Source organism: Hyperolius riggenbachi, chromosome 4 (genome assembly GCF_040937935.1).
Source record: "Hyperolius riggenbachi isolate aHypRig1 chromosome 4, aHypRig1.pri, whole genome shotgun sequence".
Lineage (NCBI taxonomy): Eukaryota > Metazoa > Chordata > Amphibia > Anura > Hyperoliidae > Hyperolius > Hyperolius riggenbachi.
This window is the reverse complement of record NC_090649.1, coordinates 166,597,884-166,610,614: the sequence shown is the minus strand read 5'-3', so window position 1 is coordinate 166,610,614 and position 12,731 is coordinate 166,597,884. Positions and strand designations below refer to the sequence as shown.

The 12,731-nt window shown below is 40.8% G+C and overlaps 1 protein-coding gene and 1 long non-coding RNA gene across 2 annotated transcripts in view; one reads left to right on the top strand and one right to left on the bottom strand.

The window, feature by feature from the left end:
- Positions 1 to 2,245, bottom strand: part of OTOL1 (otolin 1) — a 101,633-nt gene extending 99,388 nt beyond the window's left edge. Inside the window, exon 1 of the mRNA XM_068233311.1 lies at positions 2,072 to 2,245. Coding sequence (XP_068089412.1) covers positions 2,072 to 2,162 — 91 coding nt within the window. The 5' untranslated portion in view covers positions 2,163 to 2,245. The remainder of the gene's footprint in view (positions 1 to 2,071) is intronic.
- A 1,033-nt stretch (positions 2,246 to 3,278) lies between these two features.
- Positions 3,279 to 9,596, top strand: LOC137570583 (uncharacterized). Its single transcript, XR_011031090.1, has 3 exons — positions 3,279 to 3,440; positions 8,935 to 9,074; positions 9,375 to 9,596. It is a non-coding gene; the product is annotated as an uncharacterized lncRNA (long non-coding RNA).
- The last annotated feature ends 3,135 nt before the right edge of the window (positions 9,597 to 12,731 follow it).

Here is a 12,731-nt window from a genome sequence, read left to right as displayed (position 1 = left end):
CTAAACAAGTCTTGCCCACAGTTTTCAGAGAGCCTTGGAAGTAGCAAGGGCTCATGGGAGCTCAGTCTGGGCAGGAGGAGGGTGAGGTGTTACTAGCCAATGATTTCAGAGGCAGAGGGGAGGAGGGAAAAGGGGGGATTAGGTTTTTTTCACAGTCTGAGTGCTGATGGTGCAGATAAGCTTGGCTGTGTGTAATGTTTACAAACAACATGGCTGCTGTCATTGTATCACAGGAAGAAATAATAATATTCTATTAAAGCTGTATGCAGACAGATTTGCTGTTTAAACCACCTAAACTGTACATAAGATATATAGACAAGTTACTTGTTATAGTTAGTTTTTCATCTCGGATCCGCTTTCACTTTCCTACACCTAACCCTAAACTTTCTGCCGCCATGTCTAACAATAACTTTCATATCGCTATGCATCGCCGTGCCCAACATAATCATCCCTGGGCACCACTTGTCAAACAGCCACCGGCTACCAATCAGTGACCCAGGCTTGTTGAAGACTCCACTGAACAGTTGCGCCACTTGTCAATCGTGCCAGCGTCCCATAGCCAGTTCACGCGAACCCCTATTGCAGGCTATGGAATTGTACGACAGTAGCCGTCATGCCAAAAATAAGTGGTGTGCATTCCTGTGCATTCTGCATCACATGGAAAGAAGGAAAGTGTGAGCCCTGCCTTAGGGGTGGGGCCCCCAAGCTGTGGTTTAGCAGTGCTTTCTAATCAGAAAAGCACTGCAATAGTGGAATCCTATGGGGTTGGTTCAAGAGCAGCATTGCGACAGCACATGCAGCATTTTTGCAAATGATCCTGCAGGGATTGCATTCAAGGCAATTAGGGACAAATCGCGATCACTCCAGGAATCGTGCTTAAAATCACGGTACTTTCCAATCCAGAAATTCAAATGCTAAAGAGCCCCAGCCCTTAAGGTGGCCACATTCCATTCATAAATCATTTCCTGGTTCTCTGTAGGCAGAACTTGGCTTTATTAGCTACTTACTTAGCTGATACCAAAGGAACCACTTTCAGAGTACATAGTCAGGAGGCCATTTATAGTCGTTTCCTGCTACTATGCTTCTCCATCTGTATGTTGCATTCTTTATCTAATCAAGCAGGCTGGACTGCACGGGTGAGGAGGGGGGGCACTGGTGGGACTTTATTTTTTACATTATATGTTCTTTACTTTTCTGCCACTAAAGCCCGATATATCCCCTATCAGACAGTATATCATGTGAAAGGTACTCTTTAGAGATTCCAGCCCTTGTGTCTCTTTTCTCAGTGATGAAGATCAGGAGCAAAGAGCTCCTGCACTTAAAGAAACTGCACACAACACCCCGAGATGATCACTATCTTGTTACAGGGCTGTACATTATGACGATGAGCAAGCATGACAGTACATCCTCACTCATCTCATCACCACCTGATCTTTCCATCCAAGCCAGTGGGGGAGGGGGGGGGAGTAAGGAGGGAGTTGGGCAGCAGTAGCTGTGCAATTACATGTTCTGGTAGGGGGGACTCTATAGTAGTTAAGGGGATAGTCAGGCAGCTGGAGAGCATACAAAGTGAAATATGCACTCTATTCTAGTTAAGCTTGTGGCAGCTAATGCCACCATAAGCTTGTTTAATCCTTCAGAAATGGAATCTTGCCAATGACTATCAGTGTAGAGTACATTATTGCTGAGAACTATCATGGCAGTCAAAGGGTTAAACCTTTTTTAGTTTTGTATTTAGTCATTGTTTACCAAATCACTATTTCAAAGCTTTACACATCCAACTTGGAACTGACTAGATGGTAGACCTGAATTTATAAACGGCTATCACATAATCACTCCATTGTTTTTATCGTGACTTCTGTGTGGTCATACACTACACCAATTTTTTTTCAAGCAGTTTCCGTCCATGGGTAACTCCCGTGCACATGTTTTAAACATCGTCTAGATAAGATTTCCATATCGTCTCCAACTGAAATTCTCATGTGATTGGGTGTCTTGTGACATGCTGTTTGTCTTATCTCTCACAAACTAATGAGGCATGAGACATGATGCCATTAACAGGTACAATTACCTGGATCCCCTTTGTCACCATTGTCTCCCTTTTCTCCTGCGGGTCCGGGAATATTACAGAAGCACTGTTTTTCTTCTGTATGGTTTTCCATTGGCGTTTCCAAGAAAGATCCTGGTTGTTCATCAAATGGATAGGCTTTGTTAGTATCTGGTAATGGGATTAAGGTGATATTGTTTCCAGTGTCTTTGGGAGCACTATCTACTGCAGGGAGAGGGCTTTCAGTGATCTTCACATTGAATGCACCCAAACTAATTGGTTGCCAGGGATCAGTACTTGCAGTAGATAGTTCTTGTAGTTTAATATTATTTTTCACTCCACCTGTCACATTGTCTAAAGCAGGGGTTACTGTTGATGTTATAGCAGTCTGGGAACTGAACTCAGTCCCACCATCTGTGACTGGATCAGTTTCAGATGTCTCAAGGTCTAGATCAAAAGGAACAGTAAATGCTTGTTTTGGATCTTCAGTCTCGGTAACATTGAGTGACTCCACTGTGACCGGTGGGCTAGCTGTCAGGCTAAATATTGCCGTGGTTTTAGTACTCCATAAACTCCATAGTAGTAACTCTATAAATAATACCAAGAGCATACCTGTAGAAACAAAGAAAAAAGTAAAAGCATTTTTATTACACTAAACCAATAGACTTTATCCCTGAACACATAATTTATTATTACATAAATTCAAAACACTGCAGAGAATATGTTAATAACATTAAAGAGAATCTGTAGCCAAAATAACATAATTTCATAAAATTGCTTATTTTTTTTACAATATTCATTTATAAATGATTTAGTCAGTGTTTGCCCATTGTAAAATCCTTCCTCTCCCTGATTTACATTCTGAAATGTAACACAGGTGGCAACATCTTTAGTATTGGCAGGTGATCTGGGTGGAATGTTCATTTACTGAGAGTTGTAAAGCTAGTACAAAAACATAGCTGGTCTCCCGGAATACTCTGGGGGGAAAGGATCACACATGATTAACAATCTAGGATAAGCCTTAGTGGGAGGGGAGGGCTACCAGTATACAGCAATGTATAGCTATAGGAGGTGTTTATGATGCTGAAAGCTAGACAGTTGCGTAAAAATGGGTATCCTGTATAATTTACTGCATTGCATTTTTTGGATTAGTCCATCTCTTTATAGGGGATTCTCAGGGATATATTTATTTTCAAAAGCACTTAGTGAATGGCAGTTGCTCTGTCCAACTGCCAAAAAAACTGTGTAGGGAGCAGGGAATCTGGCCAGCATTATTGTTTACATCCTTTTTAGGGAATATCTTTATAAAGAATAAAAGCCTTGCTGAGAATCCCCTATGAAGAGATGGACTAGTCCAAAACCTGTCACTTCTGTCAGATTTCTACTGCCTACTGTAAGTGACAGAATTATAGGAGAAAATATAGGAGAATATGTTTGCACATATTTAAAATTTTACAGTTTTTCACTGTAGTGCCCCTTTAAAGAGACTCTGGAGTCTCTTTTTTTACCTTATTTTGTCATAAAATCCTCTTCAGCATTAATGTCCAAGTGGAATCGCTGCATCCCTGTGGCAGATGAGTGATTTATTTGTGAGAAATAGACCTGCAAAGTTCCCCGACTTTGCAGGTTGCAGATTGTGCTGGGGAGGCAGAGCTTTGCACTGTAGCTCTGCCTCCTCCGCAATCAATCTCGGCGGGGAGAGGCGGCGGTTGGCAGAGATTGACTGCGGAGGAGGCAGAGCTACTGAGCAAAGCTCTGCCTCTTCAACGAAGTAAAGCCCTGCGATCCCGGGAGCTTTGCAAGGCTATTTCTCACTAATAAATCACTCATCTGCCCCAGGGATGCAGCGATTCCACTTGGACGTTAACGCCTAAGAATTTTATGACAAAATAAGGTAAAAAAGAGACTTCAGAGTCTCTTTAATAACTATTGACTAACTGTACATGGTTTATTGCATGCTTTCAAAACGTTACTTTTCTTATTAAGGCATTATACAGAACTGTATCCGAACCGTACAATAAGAAGTTTTAAATCACATACAGAGACAATGTATACATACTTGTACTTTGGCAAATGTTTTAATGTCTGCAGAAAATGAGTAGTGTAAATGGCTATATTCACCCATCATTTTTGTGCAGAAATCTCTGTGCTATCACCTCTGGGGCTGAATTTGCTCCAGGGATTAATGATATGTCAAACTGGAACTGCCCAGCCAATCACCATTGTATTTTGCCACAGCATGAGGACTCCAACCAATGTCTCCCATTTAGTGTTGGTACTCGGATTCGGGACCATCCACATTTAGAACAGCCACATCAAGCACCATTTCAGCACCAGACAGCAGAATGGGCTGCATGTCATCTAGCTCTGATACTTCCTAATTCCAAGCAGTCCCGCTGTCCAGTGCTGAAATGGTGCTGAATGCGGCTGTTCCTTATGAATGTTTATATGTTCCCTTCCTACTAGTCACCTAAGCCCGTTTAAAAATGGGCTAGGTCTGTCATTACTTCGCCACGCACATGCGTGTGCATGCCACCGCACACACCCCTGCCCCTTCTGGTCCCGTCCTCCGGCTCTCGGCACCGTCGGCAGTGTCTCTGCGTCTTGTACATGCGCAGTGCTAAAAAGCACTGACACAGGGACAAAAATGGACGCAGAGACACTTGCCATTTGCCAATTATATATAGAGATAGTATGATGGTTGTAGGAAGTTCTTCTTACAACCAACTGATGTGTGTCCCCGGGTTTATGCTGTTTATAGAACTGCAGAATGCAAACTGTGTCAAAGAATTCTGATAGCTGTATATGAGTTATATGTACTTTCAGTACACCTACTGTAACTTGAAGGAATTTTTAAATGAAAAAAAAAATATTTTAACTTACAGCAGGAGATAGACAGATATGACTGGCACCCAATGCAGACTGACAGACTCACTCCGCATTCACCAGGTCCACCATGCTCACAGCAGTATAGCAACAACAAAAGGAGAAAAAGGAATGGCCTGACAGCCGTTTCACAGGGAACCCCCGCTTTGTCAGAGGACCTTTTGGCTTCTGACGAAGCAGGGTTTCCCCGTGAAATGGCTGTCAAGCTGTCCTTTTCCCCCTTTTGTTGCATTTGTTTGATGCACCTCACCAAATAAAATGTAATCCGCATTAACCGATCATGACCAGTTCTGTTCTACTTCGATTCAATTTGATTTTTTATCTATCCAGGGCTTATTGCAACCCCCTGGAGTCCTCCTGTGCCTACGATGTCTTCCTGGTTCACTCAGGTAAACAGGGGCAACCCCTGCAAAGCCAGTCCGCCGCTGTCAGTCGCCGGCTACTGGGCATGCCCAGGACCCAGATCGTGCTCCCACTGCTGTAAGTATTCTGGGCATGCACAGTATGCAAAAATCACTACTGCACATGCGCAGAGTGCTCCCAGCGGAGGGCGCACAAACAGGTTGCTCGCGGCTCGGGTCCACGCATGAGCAGTACTAGCCACTGACTTGGGCTGATGGGCTTTGCGGGGGTTGCCGCCGCTTACCAGATGGAACCAGGAAGATGTTGTGGGCACAGGAGGACTCCAGGGGCTGCAAGAAACCCCAGGTAAGTTTAAAAAAAATTAACTTAAATATTCCTTTGACACCTAGTAATTGATCCAGGTATATATGAACCCAGTACTGTATCCTGAAAAAGAAGTACTAAAAGTACTTTTGCTATTTCTTAACCTGTACAGTCTAGCTAGCTGAAAACTGTGTTGAATTTTGACCATAGCATGCCAGGACTGTAGCTCTTTAACAGGAAAAAGGGCGCAGTAACCCTTACGGAAGAAAGGGTGCCCCATAGGCGTCGATGTTAAAAGGCACGATTAGTGGCAGAAAAGGCAATTTTGGGTCGCATGGTGGCTGTCCCTATCAGGCACCTGCTGGCGTCAAAATTGACTCTTTTTGCCACAAATTGCGGCTTTTACTTTGCAACAAGGAAGGCACCCAATTAACAGCAATCAGCAGTATTGCAGCTTTACCTAGGAGGGGGGGTTAAGGGTTAGGGATCACGGGGGGGGGGGGGGGTAGTTAGGGTTAGACAGCACTAGGGTGGTTCTGTGACTGTACACAGGAGAGCAGACAGTACGACTCATTAGAAGGGATGGGGCTAAGGAAGGAGTTAGCAAAGAGGCCGGGCAGAGCTGTAGGTCTTACCATGCATTGGTCAAAATTCAAAACAGTTTTCAGTTAGAGCTGGTCCACACTAGACACAGTTGCAGGACGGACACTGCAGTCCGGATCAGGGGAAGTACCCACCGTACTGCAAACTGATGAAAGTGCATCAGTTTTGCATCAGTTTCCGTTCAGGTTTTTCCCTGACAGAAAACGTCTCCATCATTAGGAAGGAGTGGGAGGATTTTTTGGGGCCAATCATAAAGCTCAGGCTATCCGTTTTAACATCCGTTTTTTGCCTGTGGAGCTGGAGATGCGTTTTCTCATTGCTTTCACTACCCCTGCGTGTATCCGTGGTCCTGATCCGTTGCGTGAAAATGCAGCAGATCCGGACCTTCCGTTCAGGTTTTGAAAACGGATCCCCGCAAACGCAGACGGATCCGTTTTTTACTTGGGTGAGGCTGGCTGCTATTATCAACATTAGTATCCGGGACTCCGTTTTTCATCCGGTTTGAAAAACGCAGCCACGGATACGTTTCGGGACCTAGTGTGGACTAGCTCTTAGCTAGATTAAGAAGGGGACATTTTTACAAGATCCTAAAAACAGGAAAAGCATGGGCCTAGGGCCTAGCATGATTTCTGAAGAATTGCTGAAGCATTGCAAGATCATTTTTTTTGTAGCGGAAGTAAGCCCTTAGTAGACACCTCTTTTAGGATATAGTAATAGGTTTCTACACTTAGATCCACTACAGGGTCTCTTTAAGCCAAACCTGCCTAGCTGATGCAATTACAGCCACATGACACATTATCAGTCAGATTTATATGTAAACACCTTAAAATGCTGGGCCTCAGAGTAGCTGCAAGGATTGCTGTGAAATTGTTTTCCTTTGCAGATGTTTCACTTATTACCCAAGGGTAATCTGTCAGTGTATTTTCAGAAATGTTGATAAAAATACAGTAAGAAATAAAATAAAAACACAAACAATCTGGAAAGAAAATTCAACAGCTACAGTTAGAAACAATTCAGTACGTTTTCTGCAGCTTAAAGTCGGTCTAAAACATGAATTTTGATACTCAATAAGACATGAAAAGAAATTCTTGTATGGGTGATTTTAAATGCTTTGATCCCCATAAACGGAATAAAGCTCTTCTAGTTTCAGGTTTTTATAAAATCAAAGGCTTGCTTGTGACAAAAAGAACCTGTATATTAAGTATAGCATGCTTCACATTAAACTTTAACTGTGGTCTGAGCAGGTATATAAGTAATTACAGTATACCAGTAACAAACTGAAGTTGTTTAAAGCACACCTAAACTGAGAGGTACATGGAGGCTGCCATATTTATTTCCTTTTAAACATCAGTTGCCTGGCAGTCCTGCTGAGCTCTTTGTCTGCAGTGATGTTTCAATCACACACCTGAAGCAACTATGCAGCTGATTTTGTCAGATTTGTGTCAGAAACATCTGATCTGCATGCTTCTTCAATGTCTATGGCTAAAGGTATTAGAGGCAGAGGATCAGTAGGACTGCCAGGCAACTAGCATTGTTTAAAACTGAATAAATATGTTAGCCTCCACATCCCTCAGTAAATTCATAATATAGACTTGCAAGCTACCAAGTGACTATAATCAGTTATTATTGACCCGAACGCTCGCACAGGACAGAAGGAAAACATCGAGAAATGTTCCTTGTATGTATTTAGAGAGTTTAACCTGTCTAATTCCTCCCTAATTCCCCCTCATCGGTGTCTAATCACAAATTGTAATTTGATCCAGCTGTGTCAGCTGACTGCCATGGCAGATAGGCTAATTTTAAATCACAGGATGTTAATGCCTGCTTCCATGAAAGCAGGAAGTAGATACAAATCCTGCAATAAATTTTGCAGCGTATTTGCTATAACAAAGAAATGTTTTTCTTTGAAGGTTATTATGCTGTTACATATCTTTTAAAGCAGAGAGGAAGTTCTAAGTTCAGGTCTGCTTTAAGCATAATATATATATATATATATATATATAGATAGATAGATAGATAGATAGATAGATAGATAGATAGATATAGATATAGATATATATAGATATATATATATATATATATATATATATATATATATATATATATATATTATATTTAAAGAGGAACTGTAGCGAAAATCTTAAAATTTAAAACATCTACAAGTAAGAAGTACATTTGTTCCTGAGTAAAATGTGCCATACATTACTTTTCTCCTATGTTGTCATTTACAGTAGGTAGTAGAAATCTGACATTACCGCCAGGTTTTGGGCTAGTCCATCACTTCATGGGGGATTCTCAGCATGGCCTTTATGCTTTATGAGGACATTCCCTAAAAAACATTTATGCAAAGATGCTGGCCAGACTCCCTGCTCACTGCACGCTTTTTGGGCAGTTGGTCGGAGTAACTGCCATTCACTAAGTGCTTTTAAAAATAAAGAAAACCCTAAGAACTCCCCATGAGAAGATGGGCTAGTCCAAAATCTGTCAGTAATGTCAGATTTCTACTACTTACTGTAAATGACAGCAACATAGGAGAAAAGTAATTTATGGCTCATTTTACTCTGGAAGAAAGGTACTTCTTATTTGTAAATGTTTACGTGTATTTTAAATTTGAAGATTTTCGCGACAGAGGTCCTTTAAATTGAAAGTCTCAATTTGTTTTTCTACAGACATGAAACTTGCAGTGAAGGAAAGTAATAGATTATTAAACACTTATGTCCTTTGTACTTTAGACATTTTGGTTCCTGCTGGTTTAAGCAACACCAAAGAGTGGAAAGAGAGAAGCAGTCCATAGCAGTGGAAATGACAGTTTGATGCACTGAGCACTGCAGTGTGAAGACCCTTCTAATATATACAGCTGGCCATTAGTGAGGTATATGATGTACATATACAATGACAGCAATTAAAGCAAACCCTTGTAGAATCAGACAGCTGAACAGCTGAAATATATATTATGGTTGGTAAATCAATTTATTCAAACAATGAGTCAGCTCTAGATATACAAATCTGTCATGTAGCTCAATTGGCTCCCCACATGCAGGTAGAGATTTGTCGCAAGAGATGAAGGAGCACTTATTTTAAATAATCGCCCTGTCATGACATTTTAAATATTTAGCATCTTGTATTGCATTGATAGATTTTTTTTCCACACAGCTTTTCATTTATTTTCCAGAGATGCTTCTCAGCCTTCAAATAATATTCAACCCACACAAACATCATTTACCTGCGAGGAGATAAGAAAATAGGTGACCTTCCGATGAGACTTTCGCCTTTGCAGAAACGCACATTGGAGTGAACGGTATTAAATACCAGAAGATGAACAAAGGCCATTTGTGCTCAGATGCGAAATTGGTGTCCCTTTATCGGCTTCGTATAAATAAGTATAATCACAATATATAGCTGGGGCTCTGATGTAAGCGTCTGTGGCCCCTAATGTGACCCATTCAGTGTTTCCTGATCTGTAATTACAATTGATATTACAGAACTATTAATATTCTTCCATTAGTACAGGGGGAAAAAAAGCTCCTTGTTGTATAGAAGGTAAAGCATATAATTTTCCAGGAAACGGTACAAGTGATTTGCAAGCTATCAATTATGAGACCACATTAGAAAGGACTATATACTTTTACTGGCATTTCATATGCTGGAGATTATATCTGTGGCGCGCTAGTTAAAATTAATTTCAGGAGAATAGCTAGTGACAAAACAATTGACTGTTCATGAATATGTACATTGTCCGCTCCGAGTAAAAGGATGGAAATGATCCCATTTGATTGCAGCAACATAAGGAAATGCTACTTTGAACTATTCTGCAGGTTATCTGGAGTTTTTCTTACTTGTAAAAAAAAATAAAATGAACATACAAGGTTTTAATGGCTAGGCGAACGATAAAATATAAAAAGGAATGTACACAGTGTAAAAAAAAACAATATGTAAAAGTAAGAGATAAAACAAGGACAGATTATGTGCTTTCTTGAAGGGAGTTGTTGCTACAGCTCCACTCTGTGGTAAAATGTTTGTGAGACACGATAGACTGAGGGGGTTTCAAAAAAAATAATAATTTTATAAACAATGGCCCATATGCAATTAACTTTTTCTCCTGAGTTTTCTCCTAGGATATCATTTTCATCTTCTCCTCAAAATAACTTTTCAGCATTTTACAATTCATAAAGTACCAGAAAGTTGGTGTAAAAAGTACCATCAAAATCATTTGGAGTATTTTCTTGCTTGCCGGTAGTTTAAAGGGCATTTCCGACATGGTGTGAAAATATCACCTAGGAGAAAACTCGGGAGAAAAATGTAATTGCATGTGGGCAAATATTTTGGGGGTAATTTGTGAAATTCTTTACAAACTTGCAATATTTATTATTACTATTGATTTAAAAAATGCCAACATATCATTGTGCTGTTTTTACCCATCAAATATGTTATTCAAATAGGCACGTCAATTAACATTGCCATGAAATATACTGTGCATTTCAACCTGCTTTAAAAAGAAAAAAAAAAAGTCCCACCACTTATGCAAGACAATAAGATGGAAAGATCTTTAGATATTAATGGGTGGGGATGTGTTACTTAGAGCACTAACTATAAACAGTGCTTTTACACCATTGTTTTGGATCTGTTGAACTATAATTCCACATTAAATGAATTTCCCATCAGACATTATGCATGTAACATGCAGCATCTCCTTATTATTAATACATTTCACCTGTGAGAAGCATGAGCTCATGTCATTGGTTCCCGGACCGTCCAATGCCAGGCATCCATCCTGTGCCTTCCAGCGTTCTATGTGAGGGAGTGAATGCATACATATTGAATACGGAACTCATTGCAGGCAGCTTTCTACATGAATGGCTCATTGCCAATAATGCCCATTTGTGCACAAAGCCAGTCTCAGCGAGTTCCTTATTCAGTATGTCCAAAAGTTTCACCCAGGATGGCAGAAGCCACAGTATCGGTAAGTGTTGGCCAGACCAGGCATCAAAATACCAGGTTATACTTCACAGATGTACCTTTTATTATTTGTTATAGTACTAACATTTCAAAAACTTTTTACTTATGAATTTAACTTAAAGTTATTTAGCCTATTGAGACTCGACAACAGGTATAAAGTCTAAACTAAAAAAAAAACTGAAGGTATTGGCCTCATCCAATCCTTCTTCCTCTCCATCTCCTGTATAAGGAAGTATTTTGGAACTTCACTCTTAATACATGACAACATGGGGGTCTGACCCATAGTACCCTTAAATGTTTTACTGATGAAAGATAATACCTTTTTACAGGTTCATTTCTCTATGACCTCCGTGTATATGCAAACTGTTACCCAGTGAGGTCTACTAAGATATCTGCTTACCATGACATATTTTTTTATACTGTAGTGAACTGTTGACTGGCTATATGTGTACATTCATTGTACATTCTTGTTCATATGCGGTTTACGTAGCCTTGTCCTGTTTGTCTTCCATAGACCTCTGCCTATTTGTTGCTATGCCTATTATTTTTGCTTAGAATTTTGCTTGTTATGCAGCTGAATAATTGTAATATATTCACATTTTTGTACACCAGCAAGAATCCCTACATCTGGCTGTGTCATCTATGGCCACACAGTGATCGCCATTTACACAGCTGTAGCTGTTATCTCTCTGTGTTTCCTAGCAGCAATTCTATTGCAATTATGCCTGTATTTACTGATTATGTTCTCTTATGCGCAACACCATTATGTATGTAACATATGCATGTGTTTTGATAGGCCCCAAAGTTGTGAGACTGTCCCTCGGCCCCTAGATTTGAGTGATTATTCATGACAATTCCAGCCCCTGACCGTCACTCACTTTCGCAAACTGCAATAGACTTCAATGGCAAGGCGAACTTTAAAAACTATAAACACTTCTGTTGGCCACAAAAGTGATGGAAAAGATGTTTTAAGGGGTCTAACATCTGAGTTTTTGCATGGATGAGTGGGATACATGCCAAAAGTACCGGGAAAAAATCTGGATTTGACGCAAAGCAGCGTTTCAAGGGCAGAAATCACATTGAATGCTAAATTGCAGGCCTAAAGTGCTTTAAAACATATTGCATGTGTATACATCAATCAGGGAGAATAATTAGAGTACTGCTTCACACTGACACACCAATCTCACTGTGTAACGCACCGCAAACAGCTGTTTGTGTAGTGACGGCCGTGCTGGACTGGTGCGCACCATGGCGAGAGTGCAGGCCATGGCGGTTTTCAAGCCCATATGGTCGCTGGGCTGTGGTAGCTCAATGATAGAACAACAGTGACTGTCCAGCTGATCAAATTTGGTCTGTCCACAATGAAGCAACGACCTTATTATCTTGGGTGTGCCACCCCCCTGAGACACTCATATACCCGGCGGTCATTGCTTCATTGTGATATGCAAGCCCTTTCACCACGGCAAGGTAATGATCACGAAGGGGGATTTGCACATGTACATGCCTTTTGTTGTGTTGTTGCAGCTGCAGTTCAGCCAGAAAAATTAGGCAGGCATGTACTCGCACCAGAAAA